Below are 24112 nucleotides of genomic sequence, written 5' to 3' on the forward strand. Positions count from 1 at the left end.
TTCCTTGGGGCGTCTAGTTTCCAAAATGGGGTCACTTGTGGGGGAGCTCCAATGTTTAGGCACACAGGGGCTCTCCAAACGTGACATGGTGTCCGCTAAAGAGTGCAGCCAATTTTTCATTCAAAAAGTCAAATGGCGCTCCTTCCCTTCCAAGCCCTGCCGTGCGCCCAAACAGTGGTTTACCCCCACATATGCAGTATCATCGTACTCAGGACAAATTGGACAACAACTTTCGTTGTTCAGTTTCTCCTTTTACCATTGGGAAAATAAAAATATTGTTGCTGAAAAATCATTTTTGTGACTAAAAAGTTAAATGTTCATTTTTTCCTTCCATGTTGCTTCTGCTGCTGTAAAGCACCTGAAGGGTTAATAAACTTCTTGAATGTGGTTTTGTGCACCTTGAGGGGTGCAGTTTTTAGAATGGTGTCACTTTTGGGTATTTTCAGCCATATAGACCCCTCAAACTGACTTCAAATGTGAGGTGGTCCCTCAAAAAAATGGTTTTGTAAATTTCGTTGTAAAAATGAGAAATCGCTGGTCAAATTTTAACCCTTATAACTTCGTAGCAAAAAAAAATTTTGTTTCCAAAATGGTGCTGATGTAAAGTAAACATGTGGGAAATGTTATTTATTAACTATTTTGTGTCATATAACTCTCTGGTTTAACAGAATAAAAATTCAAAATGTGAAAATTGCGAAATTTTCAAAATTTTCGCCAAATTTCCATTTTTATCACAAATAAACACAGAATTTATTGACCTAAATTTACCACTAACACGAAGCCCAATATGTCACGAAAAAACAATCTCAGAACCGCTAGGATCCGTTGAAGCGTTCCTGAGTTATTACCTCATAAAGGGACACTGGTCAGAATTGCAAAAAACGGCAAGGTCTTTAAGGTCAAAATAGGCTGGGTCATGAAGGGGTTAAGCATCTCCCTTTTCAGCAGTCAAACTCCATTATAGATCTCAAACGCTGTAGTTTACACCACTTTACTCCATCAGCGGACAATACTGGTGAGGCGCCATTTATCTCTTGTGGTGGCGGCTACTGAGGGTCTCAAGTTCCTTCATGAGGCGCAAGCAGATCTCATCCTGGTAAGGGAGCGAAACACACTGGACCGACAGCGGCAGACCCACCCCGCCTTCAACAGCCTGCAAAGAGCATATATAAAGAGAGAGAGTCACCAGAGGTGGCAAAAAAAGGTGAAATGCATCATTATATGCAGAGAGTCACCAGAGGTGGCAGAAGAGGCGAAACGCATCATTATATACAGAGTCACCAGAGGTGGCAGAAGAGGCGAAACGTATCATCATATACAGAGAGTCACCAGAGGTGGCAAAAAAGGTGAAACGCATCATTATATGCAGAGAGTCACCAGAGGTGGCAAAAAAGGCGAAACTCACCAATTCATAGAGTCTCAAAAGAGCAGGAGAAGAGGTGAAACACCCCATTAATATTCAGAGAGTCACCAGAGGAGGCAGAAGAGATGTTGGGCAGATACTCCCTTCATCCCTTCTGTCTCCTGCCCTTGTACTCACCTTTTTGTAGAGTTTGTCCCACGGGTCGTTGTTGTAGCCTCTGTAACTTTTTAGTTTCTTCTCATCTTCATTGGTAACAGAACCAAAAGGTATGACTCCAGCCGGGAACTGTGTGATGTTGTAGAGCATGGTGCAGGAGAGCGGAGCTGTGGGGACATAAAGGCGACAACATCAGATCTAATGCTGGGATTTCTGATCTCTTTGCCTTTTTGGGGTTCTTGACTCTGGGATTCCTTGGGATTGTGTCTGGGCCTTCAGGTTCTGTGATCTGACGGCAGTGTCTGGATACAGGGGTCAGGTAGCATGGCTCCAGGGGTCCGTGGATCAGTGTCACCTTTGAAATTTGCTTTATTTAGACAATTTCTGTGTTTTATTGGCAACTCCACAATCTATGGAGATGACACAAGAGCTGACCATACAGTCCTCATCTTCTGGGCTATCTGCTGTCCAGAGACCATATGAGCCTCAAACAGCTGGAAGTTCAAACTACCATGAGTGACACAGACCCAGGACACATGTCAGTCTTTACTGCAAGATCCGACCAGGAAATCAAAAGTAACAAGAATCCTGAGTCATTAACGATCAGGAAAGTGACAAAGGGACAGAAATTATGTCATTACGTAGGAACAGAATGGCGCCAATCCAAAGGAAGAAAGAATTACATAGGATGGAATTGATGTCACCACATACAGTGGTATATAAAAATTTGTACACCCCTGGTAAAAATGACTGTTATTGTGAACAGTTAAGCAAGTTTGATCTCTAAAATGCCAAAAGTTACAGCTGACACATTTCCTTTGTATTTTAGGCACGTATCTTGTAAACCCTTTTTGTATCCAGACAAGAGTCTTTCAGTTCTTGTGTGAGGGATTTTCCTCCGTTCTTCCTTGCGGAATTCCTCCAGTTCTGTGAGATTCCTGGGGCGTTTTGCTTCCTCTGCTATTTTGAGGTCTACCCACAGATTTTCAATGATGATCAGATCAGAGGACTGTGAGGGCCATTGTAAAACCTTCATCTTGCGCCTTTTGAGATCTATTGTGGATTGTGACGTGTGTTGAGGATCATTCTCTATTTCTAGAAGCCGTCCTCTTCCTCGTCCTCTTTTCACCTTCAGCTTTTTTACAGATTGTTTTATGTTTGCATCAAGAATTTGTAGAAATTTCATTGAATCCATTCTTCCCTCTGCTTGTGAAATGTTCCCTGTGTCATTGGCTGCAACACAACCCCAAAGCATGATTGATCCACCCATGGATAATGGTTGGCAGGATGTTCTTTTCCTGAAGTTCTGTAAACTTTTCGCCACACATACCTTTGATCACTGATCATAGTTCCATTTTAGCTCATCATCCACAGCACTTGTTTCCAAAATGCAAAAGGCTCATTTAGATGTTCTTTTGCAGACTTCTGACACTGAATTTTATGGTGAGTGAGGATGCCGGAGAAGTTTTTTTTCTTGTAATGGCTCTCCCATGAAGGCCATATTTATGCAGGTGTCTCTGAACAGTAGAACAATGTATCACAACTCCAGAGTTAAATCTTCCTTAAGGTCTTTGCATTCAAGCGGGGATTCTGATTTACCTCTCTAGCAATCCTATGAGCAGCTCTCACTGAAGTTTTGTTTGATCTTCCACATCTTATCTTGATCTCTATTATTCCTAGTAACGGCCATTTCTCAATTACATTCCTAACTAAGGAAAGGGCAACTTGGAAATGCTTTGCTATCTTCTTAACGCCTTCTCCTGCTTTGTGGCCTCCACCATTTTCATTTTCAGAGTGCTCGGCAGCTGCTTAGAAGATCCCATGGCTGCTGTTTTTTGGCACAAGGTTAGAGGAGGCCGGCTTTGTATAAAGCTTGGAAGTGTGCATCATCTGGCCTCTCTGCCACACTGTGACGGTCTTCGGTAAGGAAGGGGGGGCCTCATACTTGAAACTGGGACCCTAACTATCCCTGTCCTGGGGGTATTCTTGAAGGTCTATGACCTTACTATGCTCCTATTAAACCCCGATCTGCCCCTCTCCCACCACATGAGGCATGGGACCAAAAAGTAAGGTAAACAAATACAAATACAAAACATAGATAACCAACAATATGGAGGAGGATAGGTACAGAAAGGACTAAACTAAATGGGAACATGGACCAGGAGATACACACACACACGTACTACAGCAAACCACAGAACACTTCCACAACAACTCTACTCCAACCACTTAGCTTTAGCACACAGCACAGGAAGACAAATCTTTCACTGGCAGGGACAATAAGGTCTGATCAATTTTTTTAAGAAGAGGTAATGACCCGATCAGGAGCAGCTGAAATGCAGATGCATGTTGCTGACCAGCACAGAAAGGGTCATTAACCTCTTCAGCACCAGAAGAAACTAAATCCATTTAATATGGGAAACAAATCAGACCTGCGATCCAAGTGACTGTCTAACTCCATGTTTTCCAGGGAGACATGACACCCTTGTGGTCTCCCGCGCACAGCAACTTTGGGATTAATTGAAGACCGATCTATTGCAACATTTCAGCTGTATATATGGACGGACACCGAGACAAAAGAATATCGTCACCCATTGCAGGATGCCACAGCTCTCCATGGGAGAGTTTGGGGTCATTAGTGTCATCCACAATCATTCACCATACACCATACACATGAATAGTTGTACGCTGACCACCACGACCCCTGAGAAACGGTCCACCAATCTCATGATGATGTGAGCGCTGACCACGTCTCAAAAACACAATAATGGAAGAGACCAGTGAATGGCCCCTCGTATTTACCGAGCAGTCTCCCAGGATAACCATGGTTGTAGGCCGGACCCAACATGGGGCAGACAATGGCGTCCAGATTCAGCTTCCTCCATTCACTGATGAACTCTGCCCGATACTCCTGGAAGAGAGCAGGAACAACAAGAGCTGACAATCAGGGCTCAAACAGATGAATGGTCCATGTCTGCTATGGACCACACGTAGAGCACACGGACACATAGAGCAAATGCTCCAGTCCACGTGGATGATTTTCCACAGATTTCATTTGTCCGCATATGTCACGATATGGTATGAAATACCAGCAGCATCCCATAGACTGGGATATATGGAAACTGCCCTAGCCTGATTGCCTGCAATGCTTTTAACATGTGAGTGTTATCTTTTCTCTTTTATTCCCTTTATGTTATAATTACCCATGTACATATTTGCAATTGTCTCATTTGTAACTTCTTTATAAAATATTTTTGATAAAGCACTGCCTAATTAATTTCAATGGGATATACTATTATATATTAGTCCGTTCTCCTGTTCTAAACTTACCCTGTCTTCTGAAGGGAAATACGCTACTGTTACTGTTGTGTTGGGTTAGCTTCGGACCCGTTTAATCGAAGCTGGTGGCAGCGATATGTGTGCCGACTGTTGAGGGATGCTGTAGTGACTGCGGCGTTAATAATTATTGTTCCTGCCTGAGTGGGAGTAGTTATCGCGTCGCTGCAGCGTGCCCAATAGCCAGTACATAGCAGGCAGTCTGTCTGGCGACTAATTACCCAGGGTGCAGTACCTAATCTGACCTGAGAGTAAGGGGGGCGCCAGAGAGCTGCAAGTGTTAAGTGGAACTGTAAGCGGGATATACATAAATCCCTGCAGTTCGTGGTATATAGAAAAGCAGTGGGATACCTAGAATAAGCCCCTGCTGTAAACTAAGAGGTCAATAGCCTTGTGTGTGTTTTTTTTCATCACATCGTGGAGTGGAGGGATAACTAAGATAAGCCCCCCTGCACATGTGATAGCCGTCTGTTGGCCTAAAGTCACCTCAATCCGTGACGTAGGGGTGACGGTCACGGTGTGAATCCTGACCCATTGGTGACAGCGGTCAGGGGAATCGTGACAATTGGTGGCAAGGCGGTGGGATATCTTAGAGCATTAGTGATTTGGTTTGAGCAATCATTCCTCTCACTAAAAACTTGCAGAAAGTTCTTGCGAGGACTCTGCGCAAATAAGTTTGGAGAACGAACTCAGTGCTTTTTAGTTGTGAGACAATTGCGTACTGGTAATTATCCCCTCCCTTTCTCTTCGTTTTTCTATCCTATCTTTTATTTGGCAACCATGGCTGCGAAAGGGGAAGCCTGGTACAACCAGCAGAAGAAGGACATTCTTGCTGGGATATGCACGTACCATGGCCTGAACCCCCAGGGTAAGACCAAGACTCAAATGGTCGCTGAACTGGTGCAATTTGAAGCAGACCAAGCCAGTTCACAGAGCCCAGAGGCCGCAGAAGCCAGCACAAGTGAATATGGTGCTGCAGCAGAGGTCCAACCCCTGAATACGGGCCCTACTGGCAACCAGGGGGGTGCAGACCTCCTCCTGCAGCTGGCTCTGCAACAATGCTCCGCAGATGACCTAGAGAGACGTCTGCAGCTGATCCAGCAATACCAGGAGCAAGCCGAGAGACAGGCCCGAGCTGAGAGAGAGGCCCAGGCCCAGCGAGCTGAGAGAGAGGCCCAGGCCCAGCGAGCCGAGCGGGAGGCTGAGAGAGCTGACCGGGAGGCTGATAGAGCCGAATGCCAAGCTCAGCGAGAACATGAACTGGAGATGCTCCGGCAGGGGGGGATGCCCTCCACCGCCCAGAGACGTGAGCCCAGCAGCGCTCAGATACCTAAGCCCCGGCCCGATCACTTTCCTGTTATGGAGAAGGACGGGGACTTGGACACTTTTCTGCGGGCCTTTGAGAAAGCCTGCAGACAGTACCGGCTGCCTACCGATGAATGGGCCCGATACCTGACACCAGGGCTGAGAGGTAAAGCTCTGGAGGCGTTTGCTGCCCTCCCTCAAGAACAAGATGGTGACTATGAGGCCATCAAGCAGGCTCTGATAGCCAAGTACCAGCTTACACCCGAGGTGTACCGTAGAAAGTTCCGGACCCTCCAACGTGGCCCACACGACAGTTACAGTGACGTGGTGCATGGACTGGGGACCCACTTTGACCAGTGGACCCAAGAACTGTCAGTGACCACCATTGCACAGCTGTGAGACCTGATGATCAAAGACCAGTTCTTTCATCTTTGCCCAGCTGAGGTGCGACAGTTCGTGATGGACAGAGAACCCAAAGACGTGACGAAAGCAGCGCAGATTGCCGATGCCTATGAGGCCAACCGTAGATCAGAAGTGCGGAAGCCAGTCACCACCAGCTGGAGAGGGGGTAAGCCTGCAACCAATGCCAGTACCCCTGCCAGCCAACACACCAGAGGTCCTGGCCCTGTGGCCAACAACACCAGACCTACCACCGAACCGCGCAAGTGTTTCACCTGCAATCAGACTGGTCATATCAGTACCTACTGCCCAACCAAGCAGAAGAACACCCAAGCCAAGGCCCCAGGGCCTAATGCAGCAGTTCTTTTGGTGGGTGGTGTGGTTGGGAGGGTATGTGACAACGTACAGCACGTCACTGTGGGAGGCCATGTTGCTACAGGCCTCAACGACAGCGGGGCTGAACAAACCCTCATCCGACCCGAACTGGCGGCCCCTGAAGAAATCATTCCGGGGAAAACCCTAACTGTCACTGGGATTGGGGGCATCAGCTGTCCCTTACCGATGGCCCGGGTTTTTATTGATTGGGGTGCTGGGAGCGGGGTGAAGGAAGTGGGGCTGTCTGATAATTTGCCCACTGATGTTTTGTTGGGGACTGATTTGGGGAGGATGTTTGCATACTACGTTCCTGACACCCCTCCCCAATCTACTAATGCGGGTAAAGTTAACCCTGATGATGATGATGATGATGGGAAATCGCATGTGTTACCTGACCATGCTTTATCTTGTAATGATGCATCTAATAACCATTTTTTTCCCTAGGATTGATGGTGAAAATGTTGTACCTGTGCCAGCTGAACCTGATAATGATTTTTCTGTGAAGGTTAATGTGTCCATAGGTACAGGCGTGCCCAGCCACGTCGCTCTGCGGAGTGAGACGGCTGAGGAACCCCTAACAGGGGCAAGTGTCGGTGCTACAGGAAATGGGGAGATGCATGGGAACCATGAGGAAGGTGATGCCATGAAAGTGACCAGTGCCACCGAGGAAGGTAACTGGCCCATAAGTAGCACTGCCCCTGGAGTGTTGGGGGTGGATGGGGAGGTAGAGCCCATAGCAGCGCCGGCTGATGGGCCTGTAGAAACCCCCGGGGAGACAGCCTACGTAGCTGCTGTCACCCGCAGTCAGAGTGCCCGGAACGCAGATAACTGTCTGCCTTCCGGACCCTCCTCAGTCACCACTGTGACTGAACCAGAGGTGGACCCAGAGCAGTTCCCAGAGGGTTCCCGTGGGGAAGGGGCCCTGACGTCGCTTTTGGCTTCCCCTAGCCAGGAGTTTCAGGCCGCTCTGCACACAGATGCGAGCCTAGAGAGTTTGAGACAACTCGCCGGGACGCGCTTCTCCGAGACTGATAAGGAGAGGGTGTTCTGGGAACAAGGAAGGTTGTACCGGGAGACAGTACCCGGAGAATCACAAAAGGAGAGGTTGAGGGAAAGACAGCTGGTCGTCCAGCAGCAATTCCGGGGTGAGTTGTTGCGGATTGCCCATGAGATCCCGCTAGCTGGACACTTGGGGATCAGCAAAACTAAGGCCCGGCTGTCTCAACACTTCTATTGGCCTAAGATGGGGACAGATGTGTCAAACTACTGCCGCTCCTGTGTCACTTGTCAAAGAGTGGGGAAGGCGGGACCTGCTCTTAAGGCTCCCCTGATCCATTTGCCAGTGATAGAGGAGCCTTTCCAGAGGATCGCGGTGGACATTGTGGGCCCGCTGGCCGTCCCCAGCAGCTCTGGAAAGCAATACATCCTTACTGTGGTAGACTATGCTACCCGGTACCCAGAGGCAGTAGCTCTGTCGTCAACTAGGGCAGATAAGGTGGCGGATGCCCTGTTGGCCATCTTTTCACGTGTAGGGTTTCCCAGGGAAATGCTTACTGATCAAGGGACCCAATTTATGTCTCGCCTAATGGAGGCTCTCTGTAAGAGAATGCAGGTGAAGCACAGACCAATGGCTTGTGTGAACGCTTCAATGGTACCCTCAAACAGATGCTGCGCATGCTGGTTGAGACTCAAGGGCGCGACTGGGAGCAGTACCTCCCACACCTGCTGTTCGCTTACCGAGAGGTTCCGCAGGCCTCGACGGGGTTCTCCCCCTTCGAGCTCCTGTACGGCAGGCGAGTTCGGGGACCCCTTGGGTTGGTAAGAGAATCCTGGGAAGAGGAGCCGAACCCTTCTGAAGTGTCCATAGTGGAGTATGTCATGCGCTTCCGTGACAAGATGCAGACCTTGACGCAGTTGGTGCATGACAACATGACGCAGGCTCAGGCTGATCAGAAGCACTGGTACGACCAGAACGCCTGGGAGCGGACCTACCACGTGGGTCAAAAGGTGTGGGTGCTGGTCCCCGTACCAACGGATAAGCTTCAGGCAGCCTGGGAGGGCCCATACGTCGTCCACCAACAGCTCAACCCGGTCACTTACGTGGTCACGCTTGACCACGCTCGGGGTAGGCGAAAGGCCTTTCACGTCAACATGATGAAGGCTCATCACGAACGTGAACCTTTCGTCCTACCAGTCTGCAGCTTGCCCGAAGACGGTGAGGAAGACACCCTCCTGGACTTGCTGGCCCAAGCCAAGGCCAATGGGTCCATTGAGGACGTGGAGGTAAGCGCCTCGTTAACTGAACCCCAGTGGGTGCAGTTGCAAACCACACTGGAACCTTTCCGGGTCGTGTTCTCCAACCGACCTGGGAGGACTGAGTTAGCAGTCCACAAGGTGGACACCGGGAATCACGCCCCACTACGGCGAACACCCTATCGAATCTCTGACCAGGTGCAGCAGATTATGCGCCAAGAGATTGATGAGATGTTACAGCTAGGGGTGATTCGACGGTCAAAGAGTGCGTGGGCCTCACCTGTAGTTCTCCTGCCAAAGAAGGACCGGACCACCCGGTTCTGCGTGGACTACAGGGGGCTCAACCCCATCACAGCCTCTGACTCGCACCCCATGCCGCGCATCGAGGAGCTGCTTGAGAAGTTAGCTGGCGCAAAATACCTGACAATAATGGATTTGAGTAGAGGATACTGGCAGATTCCCCTGAGCCCCGAGGCGCAGGAGAAGTCCGCCTTTATCACGCCCTTCGGACTGTACGAGTCCACGGTCATGCCCTTCGGCATGAAGAATGCCCCTGCCACTTTCCAGCGGATGGTCAACCTCCTGCTTCAGGGACTGGAGACGTACGCCGTGGCGTACTTGGATGACATTGCCATCTTCAGTCCCTCCTGGAAGGAACACCTGCAGCATCTCGAGGAGGTGCTCAGGCGAATTCACCAAGCAGGACTGACTATCAAGCCGGGAAAGTGCCAGATGGGCATGAGGGAGGTTCACTACCTGGGGCACCGGGTAGGCGGGAACACCCTGAAGCCAGAGCCTGACAAAGTGGGAGTGATCGTGAACTGGCCCACTCCCGTGACCAAAAAACAGGTGATGTCCTTCTTGGGCACTGCAGGGTACTATAGGCGCTTCGTACAGCACTATAGTAGCCTGGCAAAACCTTTGACGGACCTCACCAGGAAGAAGCTACCCCACATCGTCAACTGGACAGATGGCTGTGAGGGGGCCTTCCAGGCATTGAAAACCGCACTGTGAAACGCCCCTGTGTTGAAAGCAGTCGACAGCAGTCGACCGTTCTTGGTGCAGACCGACGCCAGCGAGTTTGGCCTTGGTGCTGTGCTCAGCCAGGTTGACTCGGAGGACCAAGAGCACCCCGTGTTATACCTGAGCCGGAAACTTTTGCCGAGGGAAGTGGCCTACTCCACAATCGAGAAGGAGTGCCTGGCCATAGTCTGGGCCCTGCAGCTCTTGCAGCCCTACTTGTACGGTCACACTTTCACTGTGGTGACCGACCACAACCCTCTGCGCTGGCTAAACGCCATGTGTGGAACCAACGGCAGGTTGCTACGCTGGAGCCTTGCCCTTCAGCAGTTTGACTTCACCATTGAACACAAAACGGGCAGGGAGCATGGGAATGCAGATGGACTCTCCCGCCAGGGTGAACCTACTGAGGTGCCCATGGAGGCATACCGTCGGGTTCTACCTCCCTAGCGCACACCAAAAGGGGAGGTGTCACGATATGGTATGAAATATCATAAGTAGTTCTCTTGCTAGCCTGCGTGGGCTAAGCCCCCCTTCTTGGAGTAACAGTTTGTAGCTGCAAATTCCTGGCTTTCCTTCTCTGAGAGTATGGGGGAAGAGAGGTTTTAGTGCCGAATGGAATTTACGACTGGCATTTCCTGTGTAAGCTCTTGTTCAGCTATACGTGAAGTAGAAACTTCAAGGATCCATGAAAGATTCTTTGTTTAGTTTTTGTTAGATATTAGGCAAACGATTTAAGCTAGAAATACGAAAATATATATTCTTAGTCTCACTCGGTGTATCTACACATCCCATGACACTCGGGCTTCTAACTCCATCTGCTAAAGAAGTAGGGATTTCTCTGTAAATATGTATCCCAGATAGGACATATTTGATCTCATTAGAATGCTAACGTTAATCTGAGATGAATGATAGGTTGAGTCTGACTCTGTCATGTTTTGTAGCAAAGTTATAGCAAGTAGATAAATTTAAGATTGAAGTACTCAGAATGTAGAGAGAGGAGGGTCTGGATAAGCCAGCCTTTCTGTGATGTCACAGCCTTGAAAGTATAACTGGCTGCACACATCCCCAGCTGTGCCTCTGCTAGATTTCTTCCTGACTTCTTGTCTTCTCCTGAAGCCAGCAGCATCCCATGGACTGGGATATATGGAAACTGCCCTAGCCTGATTGCCTGCAATGCTTTTAACATGTGAGTGTTATCTTTTCTCTTTTATTCCCTTTATGTTATAATTACCCATGTACATATTTGCAATTGTCTCATTTGTAACTTCTTTATAAAATATTTTTGATAAAGCACTGCCTAATTAATTTCAATGGGATATACTATTATATATTAGTCCGTTCTCCTGTTCTAAACTTACCCTGTCTTCTGAAGGGAAATACGCTACTGTTACTGTTGTGTTGGGTTAGCTTCGGACCCGTTTAATCGAAGCTGGTGGCAGCGATATGTGTGCCGACTGTTGAGGGATGCTGTAGTGACTGCGGCGTTAATAATTATTGTTCCTGCCTGAGTGGGAGTAGTTATCGCGTCGCTGCAGCGTGCCCAATAGCCAGTACATAGCAGGCAGCCTTTCTGGCGACTAATTACCCAGGGTGCAGTACCTAATCTGACCTGAGAGTAAGGGGGGCGCCAGAGAGCTGCAAGTGTTAAGTGGAACTGTAAGCAGGATATACATAAATCCCTGCAGTTCGTGGTATATAGAAAAGCAGTGGGATACCTAGAATAAGCCCCTGCTGTAAACTAAGAGGTCAATAGCCTTGTGTGTGGTTTTTTTCATCACATCGTGGAGTGGAGGGAATCGTGACAGCATAAAAAAAATCCAGCATGCATGGGTCAGTTTTATGGACCAGAAAATGCATGAAGGAAAGGCGGCTCCAGCGCCCGTCCATGATGTGGAGGAGCACATGGAGCTGCACATGGAGCCAGGCACATCTGAATCTTCAGTAAGGCGTCTGAGCCCGACCTTACCCCGACACTGATACTTATTAGTCAGAATTTTGCTGACACATTGAAGTCTCATCAGCCATATCTGTTAAAGGCTCGGGAATTGCAGTAGCGGAGAGGACAGTAGATTCCTCTCAGCTTCTGTGCAGCTCACCAGCACAGCGTCCCAACACTTCACACTAGTGAGTACTGCAATAAATGAGGGACTTGTTTCTGTGTGTGTGATCTGTACGTGACAGGGAAAAAATCCGGGTAAGCTTCATATAAGGTTACACTCTGTACCTCGATCTCTATCTGGTCAGCCCAGTGATCCTTCACAGACCTAGATGGGGAGAGAGAGGGAACAACACATGTATATCAGATATCGAAAACAGGTACGAGGGCAGGAGGACGAGGATACAAACAAGTCAGGACAGGTGTATGAAGACAGAGTACTAGATTAGCATAGGACAGGTATATGAAGACTGGAGAATGAGGATAGGAGTACTAGGACAAAACAGGACGGGGGTATGAAGATAGGAATACCAGGATAGAGCAGGACGGGGGTATGAGGACATTGGAACCAGGATAAAACAGGACGGGGGTATGAGGACATGAGTACCAGGATAAAACAGGACAGGGGGTATGAAGACAAAGTACCAGATTAGCATAGGACAGGTATATGAAGACTGGAGAATGAGGATAGGAGTACTAGGACAAAACAGGACAGGGGGTATGAGGACATGAGTACCAGGATAAAACAGGACGGGGGTATGAGGACATTGGTACTAGGATAAAACAGGATGGGGGTATGAAGACATGAGTACCAGGATAAAACAGGACGGGGGTATGAAGACATGAGTACCAGGATAAAACAGGATGGGGGTATGAAGACATGAGTACCAGGATAAAACAGGACAGGGGGTATGAAGACATGAGTACCAGGATAAAACAGGATGGGGGTATGAAGACATGAGTACCAGGATAAAGCAGGACAGGGGGTATGAAGACATGAGTACCAGGATAAAACAGGACAGGGGGTATGAAGATATGAGTACCAGGATAAAACAGGACGGGGGTATAAAGACATGAGTACCAGGATAAAACAGGACGAGAGTATGAAGACATGGGTACCAGGATAAAACAGGACAGGAGGTATGAAGACAAAGTACCAGATTAGCATAGGACAGGTATATGAAGACTGGAGAATGAGGATAGGAGTACTAGGATAAAACAGGATGGGAGTATGAAGACATGAGTACCAGGATAAAACAGGACGAGAGTATGAAGACATGAGTACCAGGATAAACAGGATGGGGGTATGAAGATAGGAGTACCAGGATAAAACAGGATGAGAGTATGAAGACATGAGTACCACGATAAAACAGGATGGGATTATGAAGATAGGAGTACCAGGATAAAATAGGACGAGAGTATGAAGACATGAGTACCAGAATAAAACAGGACGGGGGTATGAAGACATGAGTGCCAGGATAAAACAGGACGGGGGTATGAAGACATGAGTACCAGGATAAAACAGGACGAGAGTATGAAGACATGAGTCTTCCAGGCTCGATGGTCGCTCTTTTTCTCCCGTTTTGATTTTGTGGTGTCATACCTTCCGGGATCTAAGAATGTGAAGGCTGACGCCCTGTCAAGGAGTTTTGTGCCTGACTCTCCGGGTGTTCCGGAGCCGGCGGGTATTCTTAAAGAGGGGGTAATTTTGTCTGCCATTTCCCCTGATTTGCGGCGTGTGCTGCAAAAGTTTCAGGCTGATAGACCTGACCGTTGTCCTACGGAGAAACTGTTTGTCCCTGATAGATGGACTAGTAGAGTTATCTCTGAGATTCATTGTTCAGTGTTGGCTGGTCATCCTGGAATCTTTGGTACCAGAGATTTGGTGGCTAGATCCTTTTGGTGGCCTTCTTTGTCACGGGATGTGCGTTCTTTTGTGCAGTCCTGTGGGACTTGTGCTCGGGCTAAGCCCTGCTGTTCTCGTGCCAGTGGGTTGCTTTTGCCCTTGCCGATCCCGAAGAGGCCCTGGACGCATATTTCCATGGATTTTATTTCAGATCTCCCTGTTTCTCAAAGGATGTCGGTCATTTGGGTGGTTTGTGATCGCTTCTCTAAGATGGTTCATTTGGTACCCTTGTCTAAATTGCCTTCCTCCTCTGATTTGGTGCCATTGTTTTTCCAGCATGTGGTTCGTTTGCATGGCATTCCAGAGAACATCGTCTCGGACAGAGGTTCCCAGTTTGTTTCGAGGTTTTGGCGGTCCTTTTGCGCTAAGATGGGCATTGATTTGTCTAACTAATCAGACTTTGGAGACATATCTGAGATGTTTTGTTTCTGCTGATCAGGATGATTGGGTGTCCTTTTTGCCTTTGGCTCAGTTCGCCCTTAATTATCGGGCCAGCTCGGCTACTTTAGTTTCTCCTTTTTTTTTGTAATTCTGGTTTCCATCCTCGTTTCTCTTCAGGGCAGGTTGAGCCTTCGGACTGTCCTGGTGTGGATGCGGTGGTGGACAGGTTGCAGCGGATTTGGACTCATGTGGTGGACAATTTGACATTGTCCCAGGAGAAGGCTCAACGTTTCGCTAACCGCCGGCGTTGTGTTGGTCCCCGACTTCGTGTTGGGGATTTGGTTTGGTTGTCATCTCGTCACGTTCCTATGAAGGTTTCCTCTCCTAAGTTTAAGCCTCGTTTCATTGGGCCTTATAAGATTTCTGAAGTTCTTAATCCTGTGTCATTTCGTTTGGACCTTCCAGCTTCTTTTGCCATCCATAATGTGTTCCATAGGTCGTTGTTGCGGAGATACGTGGCGCCTATGGTTCCCTCCGTTGATCCCCCTGCCCCGCTGTTGGTCGAGGGGGAGTTGGAGTATGTGGTGGAGAAGATTTTGGATTCTCGTGTTTCGAGACGGAAACTTCAGTGCCTGGTCAAGTGGAAGGGTTATGGTCAGGAAGATAATTCCTGGGTTTTTGCCTCTGATGTCGAGCTCCCTCCTGTGGTCGTGAATGGTACTTCGGCGAGTTCTGTCTATGGGCTCCCTCTGGTGGCTATGAGTGAAGCTGCGGCTTCTGAGGTTCCTTACACAGGTGACGTGGTTTATCCTTTGGTTGGCTGCTCTATTTAACTCCTCTCAGATCGTTACTCCTTGCCAGCTGTCAATGTTTTTGCATTTGTTCAGTTCGCTCCTGGATATCTCTGGTGACCTGCCTTCTCCTGCAGAAGCTAAGTTCCTGATAGTCATTATTTGTTCTTTGTTTTCTTGTCCAGCTGGTTATCATGATTTTGTCTTGCTAGCTGGAAGCTCTGGGATGCAGAGTGGTCCCTCCGCACCGTGAGTCGGTGCGGAGGTCTTTTTTGCACACTCTGCGTGGTCTTTTGTAGGTTTTTGTGCTGATCGCAAAGTTACCTTTCCTATCCTCTGTCTATTTAGTAAGTCTGGCCTCCCTTTGCTGAAACCTGTTTCATTTCTGCATTTGTGACTTTCATCTTTACTCACAGTCAATATATGTGGGGGGCTTCCTTTACCTTTGGGGAATTCCTCTGAGGCAAGGTAGGCTTTATTTTCCATCTCTAGGGCTAGATAGTTCTTAGGCTGTGACGAGGCGCCTAGGTCTGGTCAGGAGCGCTCCACGGCTATTTCTAGTGTGTGTGATAGGATTAGGGCTTGCGGTCAGCAGAGTTCCCACATCCCAGAGCTCGTCCTGTATGAGGTTTAACTATCAGGTCATTCCGGGTGCTCCTAACCACCAGGTCATAACAATCCTGGTACTCATGTCTTCATACTCCCATCCTGTTTTATCCTGGTACTCATGTCTTCATACAGGACGGGGGTATGAAGACATGAGTACCAGGATAAAACAGGACGGGAGTATGAAGACATGAGTACCAGGATAAAACAGGATGGGAGTATGAAGACATGAGTACCAGGATAAAACAGGATGGGAGTATGAAGACATGAGTACCAGGATAAAACAGGATGGGAGTATGAAGACATGAGTACCAGGATAAAACAGGATGGGAGTATGAAGACATGAGTACCAGGATAAAACAGGACGGGGGTATGAAGACATGAGTACCAGGATAAAACAAGAGGGGGGTATGAAGACATGAGTACCAGGATAAAACAGGACGAGGGGATGAAGACATGAGTACCAGGATAAAACAGGATGGGAGTATGAAGACATGAGTACCAGGATAAAACAAGAGGGGGGTATGAAGACATGAGTACCAGGATAAAACAGGATGAGGGGATGAAGACATGAGTACCAGGATAAAACAGGATGGGAGTATGAAGACATGAGTACCAGGATAAAACAGGACGGGAGTATGAAGACATGAGTACCAGGATAAAACAGGACGGGGGTATGAAGACATGAGTACCAGGATAAAACAGGACGGGGGTATGAAGACATGAGTACCAGGATAAAACAGGACGGGGGTATGAAGACATGAGTACCAGGATAAAACAGGACGAGGGTATGAAGACATGAGTACCAGGATAAAACAGGATGGGAGTATAAAGACATGAGTACCAGGATAAAACAGGATGGGAGTATAAAGACATGAGTACCAGGATAAAACAGGACAGAGCTATCAGGACAGGAGTACCAGGATAAAACAGAGTGAGACAGGCGTACCAGATTAGTATAGGACAGGTATATGAAGACTGGAGAATGAGGACAGGAATACCAGATTAAAACAGAATGGATATATGAGGACAGGAGTACCAGTGCAAAACATGACAGATGTATGTCGCCAGGAATATCAGGATGGGACAGCATGAGTGTATAAGGACAAGACAGGACCAGTGTTTTAAAACGGAAGTACAAGAGCAGAACAGGATAGACGTACTCGGTCATGATTATCAGGATACAACAGGACAGGAGTATGAGCACAGAATAGATCAGGTGTATGAGGCCATGAATATCGGGATAGCACACCATGGGTGTATGAGGACAGAACAGGATGGGTGTGTGAGGACAGGACAAAAGAGGACGGATGTATGAGAATGAGTCTCACCTTGCTCCACACATTGAGTTTAAGCTCCTGGAAATTCTGGGAAACTGAAAATAAAATAAAATAATTGAGCTACAGGAAGAACTTTGATATGACACTAAACAGAGACAAACAGGCGTCTCCACCGGTTCCGGTCCGATAGTCTGTGGTTACATTTAATGATGCAGGAAGGATTTATGGGTTTTTGTGATAAGACAGGAATATTTCCACATTTTGTGGCCGGCGCCATCAGTTGCCTCTACTTACAACAGGGCGGAGAACGAATGCGAGGAACTTCTTCATCACACCAGACATTTTGTAGAGAAATAAAGTTTCCTCCAAGTTGGGGTCCACAAAGTTGTTGTCACTGATGGGAATAGAAGAGACAGAGAGGTTATGTGGCCCACCCATACACACGAGGGGAACGTCTGAAGACTTGTTCCACCATCCTCCATCTTCTCTGCATATTTCAGGTCACATAATTGTCATCCATCACATCCACCTCTAGTTATAAAATGTCAGCTGTCTTCCAGGAATAAGATCCCACCGACACGTATACTTGTATCTACACAAGCACTGGAGCCTGAACCTGTGTGCAGTAAGTATGTGAACCCCAGCATAGGACATCTAATATATAAAGCTGAATGTGTGTGTGTGTGTGTATGTGTGTGTGTGTGTGTGTGTGTGTGTGTGTGTGTGTGTGTGTGTGTGTGTGTGTGTGTGTATGTGTGTATATCCGGGATTGGCATCTGCACCGTCGCCGCTACAGCCACAAAATTTTGCACAGTCACACGTCTGGACCCCGAGAGCGTCATAGGCTATGTTGTGAGGTGAAATTTTAACCCTGCGCATTCCAATTCACCAAACCATTTTGCCCCTATCTAGATAATGGAGAAAAAGTGAAAGGAAAAGTGTTGGAGGCAAATTGACAGCTGCCAGATGTGAACAAGGGGGACTTAAAGAGTGAGAGCGATGGCGCCAAAGAGTATATACCGTATAGTTGCTAAGGTGGGGTCCCGACATGGGATACTCACCACACACGGGGATATGAACACACACACAAAATGTGCCACACACTACCACGTGCTTGAACACATATTACCCTCATCACACTATTCACCACACATACACCAACCTCGCCACATAAAAGTCTAAACACAAAAGTCACCGCTCAAAATTCACCACGCTCAAAACTCGCCACATGTAAAACTAGGCTCACGCAAAACTCGCCACAAGTGCAAAACTCACCTCATGGAAAACTCGCCACACGCAAAACTTGCACACGCGGAAAAATTGCCACATGCACAAAATTTGCAACACATGCAAAAGTTGCCTCACACAAAACTTGCACATACTCAAAAGGCACCACACATAAAACTCGCCACGCGCAAAACTCGCCACACGCAAAACTTGCACACGCGGAAAAATTGCCACATGCACAAAATTTGCAACACATGCAAAAGTTGCCTCACACAAAACTTGCACATACTCAAAAGGCACCACACATAAAACTCGCCACGCGCAAAACTCGCCATGCGCAAAACTTGCTGCACACAACTTGCTACACTAACCTGTCACATGCAACTCGACACACAAAAGTCGCTACATGCATGTCACCACACGCAACTCAACACACACAATTTGACACAGGAAACTCGCCCTAAAACACACACAAGTCTGGTATTATCCTTCAAAAATAAAAATCTGATTAATAAGCAGACAAACTACAAGAGCAACAAATGTACCATATAGGAAATACGGCAGCTGTCAGTCACATGACCTGTCTATTATGTGTATGTGTGAGCTAATATATACTGCCAGGGGGGAGGGCTTACTGTTGGCTGGGGATTTATCAGGCTGCCAATTTAGCTTACAAATACTGAGGTAAATATACTGAGCAAATAACGTGTGAACGCGGTCTAATACAGGAGGAGATGACACACAGGTATATACTATATACAGGGGAGATGACACACAGATATATACTATATACAGGAGAGATGACACACAGGTATATACTATATACAGGAGGAGATGACACACACATATATACGATATGCAGGGGAGATGACACACAAGTATATACTATATACAGGAGATGACATACAGGTATATACTGTCTATATACAGGAGGAGATGACACACAGGTATATACTATATACAGGGGAGATGACACACACATATATACTATATACAGGGGAGATGACACACAGGTATATACTATATACAGGAGGAGATGACACACAGGTATATACTATATACAGGAGGAGATGACACACACATATATACTATATACAGGGGAGATGACACACATATATACTATATACAGGAGATGACATACAGGTATATACTATATACAGGAGGAGATGACACACAGGTATATACTATATACAGAGGAGATGACACACACATATATATTATATACAGGGGAGATGACACACAGGTATATACTATATACAGGAGGAGATGACACACAGGTATATACTATATACAGGGGAGATGACATACAGCAGGTATATACTATTTACAGGGGAGATGACATACAGGTATATACTATATACAGGGGAGATGACATACAGGTGTATACTATATATAAGGGAGATGACAAACATGTATATACTGAGGTGAAAATGAAAAGGTGTGAGTGCAAAATGAGAGGAGTGAGGGAAAATAGTGGAGTGATCGGAAAATGACAGATGTGAGGTCGAAATGACAAGTGTTAGGGGGGAATGTGAGGAGTGAGGGTCTCCGGTGTATAAGAAAGACATACCTGAACTAGAGCGGGTGCAGAGAAGAGCGACCAAGGTTATTAGAGGACTGGGGGGTCTGCAATACCAAGATAGGTTATTACACTTGGGGCTATTTAGTTTGGAAAAATGAAGACTAAGGGGTGATTTTATGTTAATGTATAAATATATGAGGGGACAGTACAAAGATCTTTCTGATGATCTTTTTAATCATAGACCTGAAACCGGGACAAGGGGGCATCCTCTACGTCTGGAGGAAAAAAGGTTTAAGCATAATAACAGACGCGGATTCTTTACTGTAAGAGCAGTGAGACTATGGAACTCTGTGCCGTATGATGTTGTAATGAGTGATTCATTACTTAAATTTAAGAGGGGACTGGATACCTTTCTGGAAAAGTATAATGTTACAGGGTATATACACTAGATTCCTCGATAGGGCGTTGATCCAGGGAACTAGTCTGATTGCCGTATGTGGAGTCGGGAAGGAATTTTTTTCCCCAATGTGGAGCTTACTCTTTGCCACATGTTTTTTTTGCCTTCCTCTGGATCAACATGTTAGGGCATGTTAGGTTAGGCTATGGGTTGAACTAGATGGACTTAAAGTCTTCCTTCAACCTTAATAACTATGTAACTATGTAACTATGAGGGGGAAAATAAGAGGAGTGAGGGGGAAAATGAGAGGTGTGATGGGAAAATAAGAGACGTGAGGTGCTATAAATAACCACAGATATTTACTATGCCCAGGCAACGCCGGGCTCTTCAGCTAGTTTACAATAAACGTACAACTTATCCGCTAGCGTTCTCCCTCCATCTGAAACGAGAGCTTTCAAAAATATCTGGAACATGTCGTCTACCCGTGGGGGCTTAAACGGGATGAGCTGAGGACAAAAGAGAAGAGTAAAAAGCAGAACGTGGAGGAGGACGTACACAGGTCATAAATAGACAGCATCTTTGTGCCAGGTAGGTGGAGAGCCACCCATATAACTATATGACCTGTGACCTCCACCAGCCTAGAGCACAGAAGCTTCTAGAATATTCCTGAATGAAGAATGTTAAAGCCCACAATTGAAGAAAATCATTGCTATAAAAGGACTCTAAGCTCCAAAGATGATGAAGAGGCACACGTCCCAGTGACCCCCAATCATACATAACAGGAGATAAGAAGAGGCAGCGCTCTACAGTTGGTGGAAAACCAATGTATCGTAATCTACATACTATTTTTTTAAGCTACTCATTTATATAGCGCCATTAATTCCTCAGCGTTTTTCATACACCATCATCACTGCCCCCATGGGATCTCACAAACTACATTCCCCATCAGTATGGCTTTGGAGTGTGTTAGAAAATCGGAGAACTTAGGAGAAACCCAGCAAACACGGAGAGAAGATATAATCTCCTCTTAGATGTTGACCTTGGTGAGACCTTGGTGAGATTTGATCTAAGGACATCAGACTACAATCTTAATCACTGATAGTCAAGAAAGATCTAGAAGTAACCCAAGTGAACTGCGTTATTTCGGGAGGTCTAAGCTGTTCTCGGATCTCTTGCAGTTGAAGCGTTGTATTGCGTTTGGATTACATACATCGGTTTCGCACCCAGGTTGGAGCGATGTCTCCGCAGTCTAAGTGGATCGCCTGCCACCTGCTCTGTGGACTAAGTAGATTTCCCCATTCTTCATGCTCTGACCAGCTTTTGAGGACTGGACTGTGACCTCTCTACCTCTGTGAAGCTTTGTCTTTAAGGCCTTAAGGACAGCAATAAGTCTTCCTCCAAGACTTTCTTCTATATCCTCACACTTCTCACGGAAGTCTACGCACCATTGCCTCCATTGTGTCAGTTATTACCAATGATGAGAAGGCCAGGGGATTTGCAGTGAGGTCCAACTGTCCTTTCATGCCCAGAACAGGTCTTCTCACTAAGCCAGGTGATATCTTGGTAACTACTTATGATTTCCTAAACCAAGTGTCTGCTTCAGTGGAGATCATGGTAAGATGCGTCATAGCAATGGGGACGAGCTCTGAATTCAGCAATACACAAGAATGTCCAAGCCTGAGCACAAACCTGGACCTTGAATCACACACGTGCCCTCACCTGGTGCCCAGCCTCCTCCAGAAGCTGCTTGGCCTCCAGTAGAACCCGTTTCATTCCAGGATTAGTCTGGAAAAATCCATCCTCTGTATAGTATCCAATGCGGAGGGGAGCGGTGGAGGAGAACGTCTGCAAAACATGGGGGAAGATCAGGAAATACCTGAGTAAGGGCAAAATAACATTATCCTATGGATCAATTCCCTCATTCTTCCACCCCAATAATCTACTGGGTTCCATTTCTTAAGACAACTGCAAGACCACTTTCCTAACTGCTTCTCTTACTTCCTATGGAAACCTCCATACATCACATGGTTGTCTCATTACCTTCTCATTAAAATACATTGGGGGAATGTATGGGTCCAGCTGGAACAACTCATCACACCATAAAGCCTTCATGGTGAGGATCAGACTGTCCACGTCTCTTGCCATAGGTCCAATGCAAAATGGCACTGAAATAAAGACATAAAAATCGTCAGTCCTGCCCCAAGAAGCCCAATAGACATGCCTAAAGTGTCACCCCCTACTGCTGCTGAAATAACCGACTGAGATGTCTTCTCCGGGACTCCCATAGTTCTCTCAGAACTGATGGATGGGCGAGATGTCTCCAGCAGGGTGGACATATTGGTGCAACCTATGCAGCCGCACAATGACCCAAGACTTAAAGGGAGCTACTACTGCCTCCAAAGTAGGTGGAATTGTGCATTATGATGAACTTCTGGACTGGAAAGGGCCCATATATTGTTTTATTGTCAGTAAGTCGGCGATTATCTGATAGGGAATTAACTCTTTGTAACTCTCTTATATGTCGTTGTTCTTAGCTCGTGTCAGTTGATTTATGACCACAGACAAATCAAAGTTGAATGTGCAACGAAGCAAAGAGCCTGTAAAAACTGACAATGCTAAATAATTTTTAAAGAAACTCAATTGCAAACACAATTTTTAGCCTGAAATTAATGAATTTAAGTAAAAAAAAAAAACCCAAAGGTGGACAACCCCTTTAAGTTGGTAAACCTACCCTTTCACAGATCTGTGACCCCGCAGAATCTATGAATCTGTTTCAGTATGAATCCATATTAGAATCGCAACATTAAGCAATCGACATGGAACGAGTCCTGGTCACAGGATTATGAAATGGGAGATAAGAGGATGTGAAAGATTGTTCTGATAAAAATGGACCGATAAGATAGGAATAATGTCATGGCTCAGTTTCGGGGTTCAATCCGGTGATCTTATGCTGCATGGTCGGCTTCCCTCTGTGCTCAGCTATAGTTCTTTTCGTCTCTGTCCAAATGCTGACTTCTTGTTTTGTCTTGGTTTTCCTTTCTTGGTTGGCTTCTCGTCAGGCGTTTTTTTTCATTTTCCCTTTTGGCTCTGTCCTATCACATTTTGGGATGGGCTTTTTATGTTTAACTTTCACTTACCTCACTTGCTGGCTATACTTCCATATACATTGATATTTGGAGCTCCAGCTCCTCTGCTAGGGGTTTAACTTGTCCAGTGAGCCTCAGTTGTTTTTTTCTGCTGTGAATTTGTGAGTTTTCCTCCCCAGCACCTGTCCCTTCTTCCTGTTTGGGGGTCTGGGAGGTTTCACTTATTCTGTTTGTTATTTTGGTTCTCCTTATTTATCTCTGTCTATCTTTTGTGAACTGGTTTTAGTTTCTCACCCTAGAATCTTGTGCCTCCCTGCACACTTTCTACCTTTGTTAGATATGTGTTGCAGCTTCCCCTCTGGTTCCTCAGGAGATACGAGAGACCCCTTGATGGCCTTTTAGGGAGCCAGGTCTATATAGTTGTGTGGCTAGGGCCTCATCTAGTTTGTACAGGGACCAGTTGGGTACAGGCGCAGCTTCTCTCTTTGGCAGTCCTTTCCTTCTTCTGCTTCCTATGCGAGTGTGTGAGCACGATCATAACAAATAATTGTTCTCATGAAAAGGGGTGAGAGGTGAAATGGGTGAAGGTTCATTCTGATGAAAGGATCAGAGGAGGGTTCAAAAAATTATTCTGATCGGAGTAAAATGTGAAGAAGCGTTGTGATGAAATTGATGAGAGGGAGATGTGAAGAATTGTTCTAATGAAAGGTGTTAGAGGAGGGTGTGAATAATTATTCTTATAAAGGAATATTCATTCACAGGTTTCAGAG

At 46.7% G+C, this 24112-nt stretch overlaps 1 protein-coding gene across 1 annotated transcript in view; it reads right to left on the minus strand.

Moving 5' to 3' along the window:
- Window positions 1-712: 712 nt before the first annotated feature.
- LOC138672388 (vitamin D3 hydroxylase-associated protein-like) overlaps window positions 713-24112 on the minus strand; it is a 65231-nt gene continuing 41831 nt past the window's right edge. The window contains exons 7-15 of the mRNA XM_069760325.1: window positions 22297-22421; window positions 21976-22101; window positions 20668-20762; window positions 17405-17504; window positions 17162-17205; window positions 12435-12474; window positions 4322-4430; window positions 1541-1686; window positions 713-1153 (exon numbers count right to left, since the gene is read on the minus strand). Coding sequence (XP_069616426.1) covers window positions 1028-1153; window positions 1541-1686; window positions 4322-4430; window positions 12435-12474; window positions 17162-17205; window positions 17405-17504; window positions 20668-20762; window positions 21976-22101; window positions 22297-22421 — 911 coding nt within the window. The 3' untranslated portion in view covers window positions 713-1027. The remainder of the gene's footprint in view (window positions 1154-1540; window positions 1687-4321; window positions 4431-12434; window positions 12475-17161; window positions 17206-17404; window positions 17505-20667; window positions 20763-21975; window positions 22102-22296; window positions 22422-24112) is intronic.

The sequence above is a fragment of the Ranitomeya imitator genome, chromosome 3, assembly GCF_032444005.1.
Source record: "Ranitomeya imitator isolate aRanImi1 chromosome 3, aRanImi1.pri, whole genome shotgun sequence".
Taxonomy (NCBI): domain Eukaryota; kingdom Metazoa; phylum Chordata; class Amphibia; order Anura; family Dendrobatidae; genus Ranitomeya; species Ranitomeya imitator.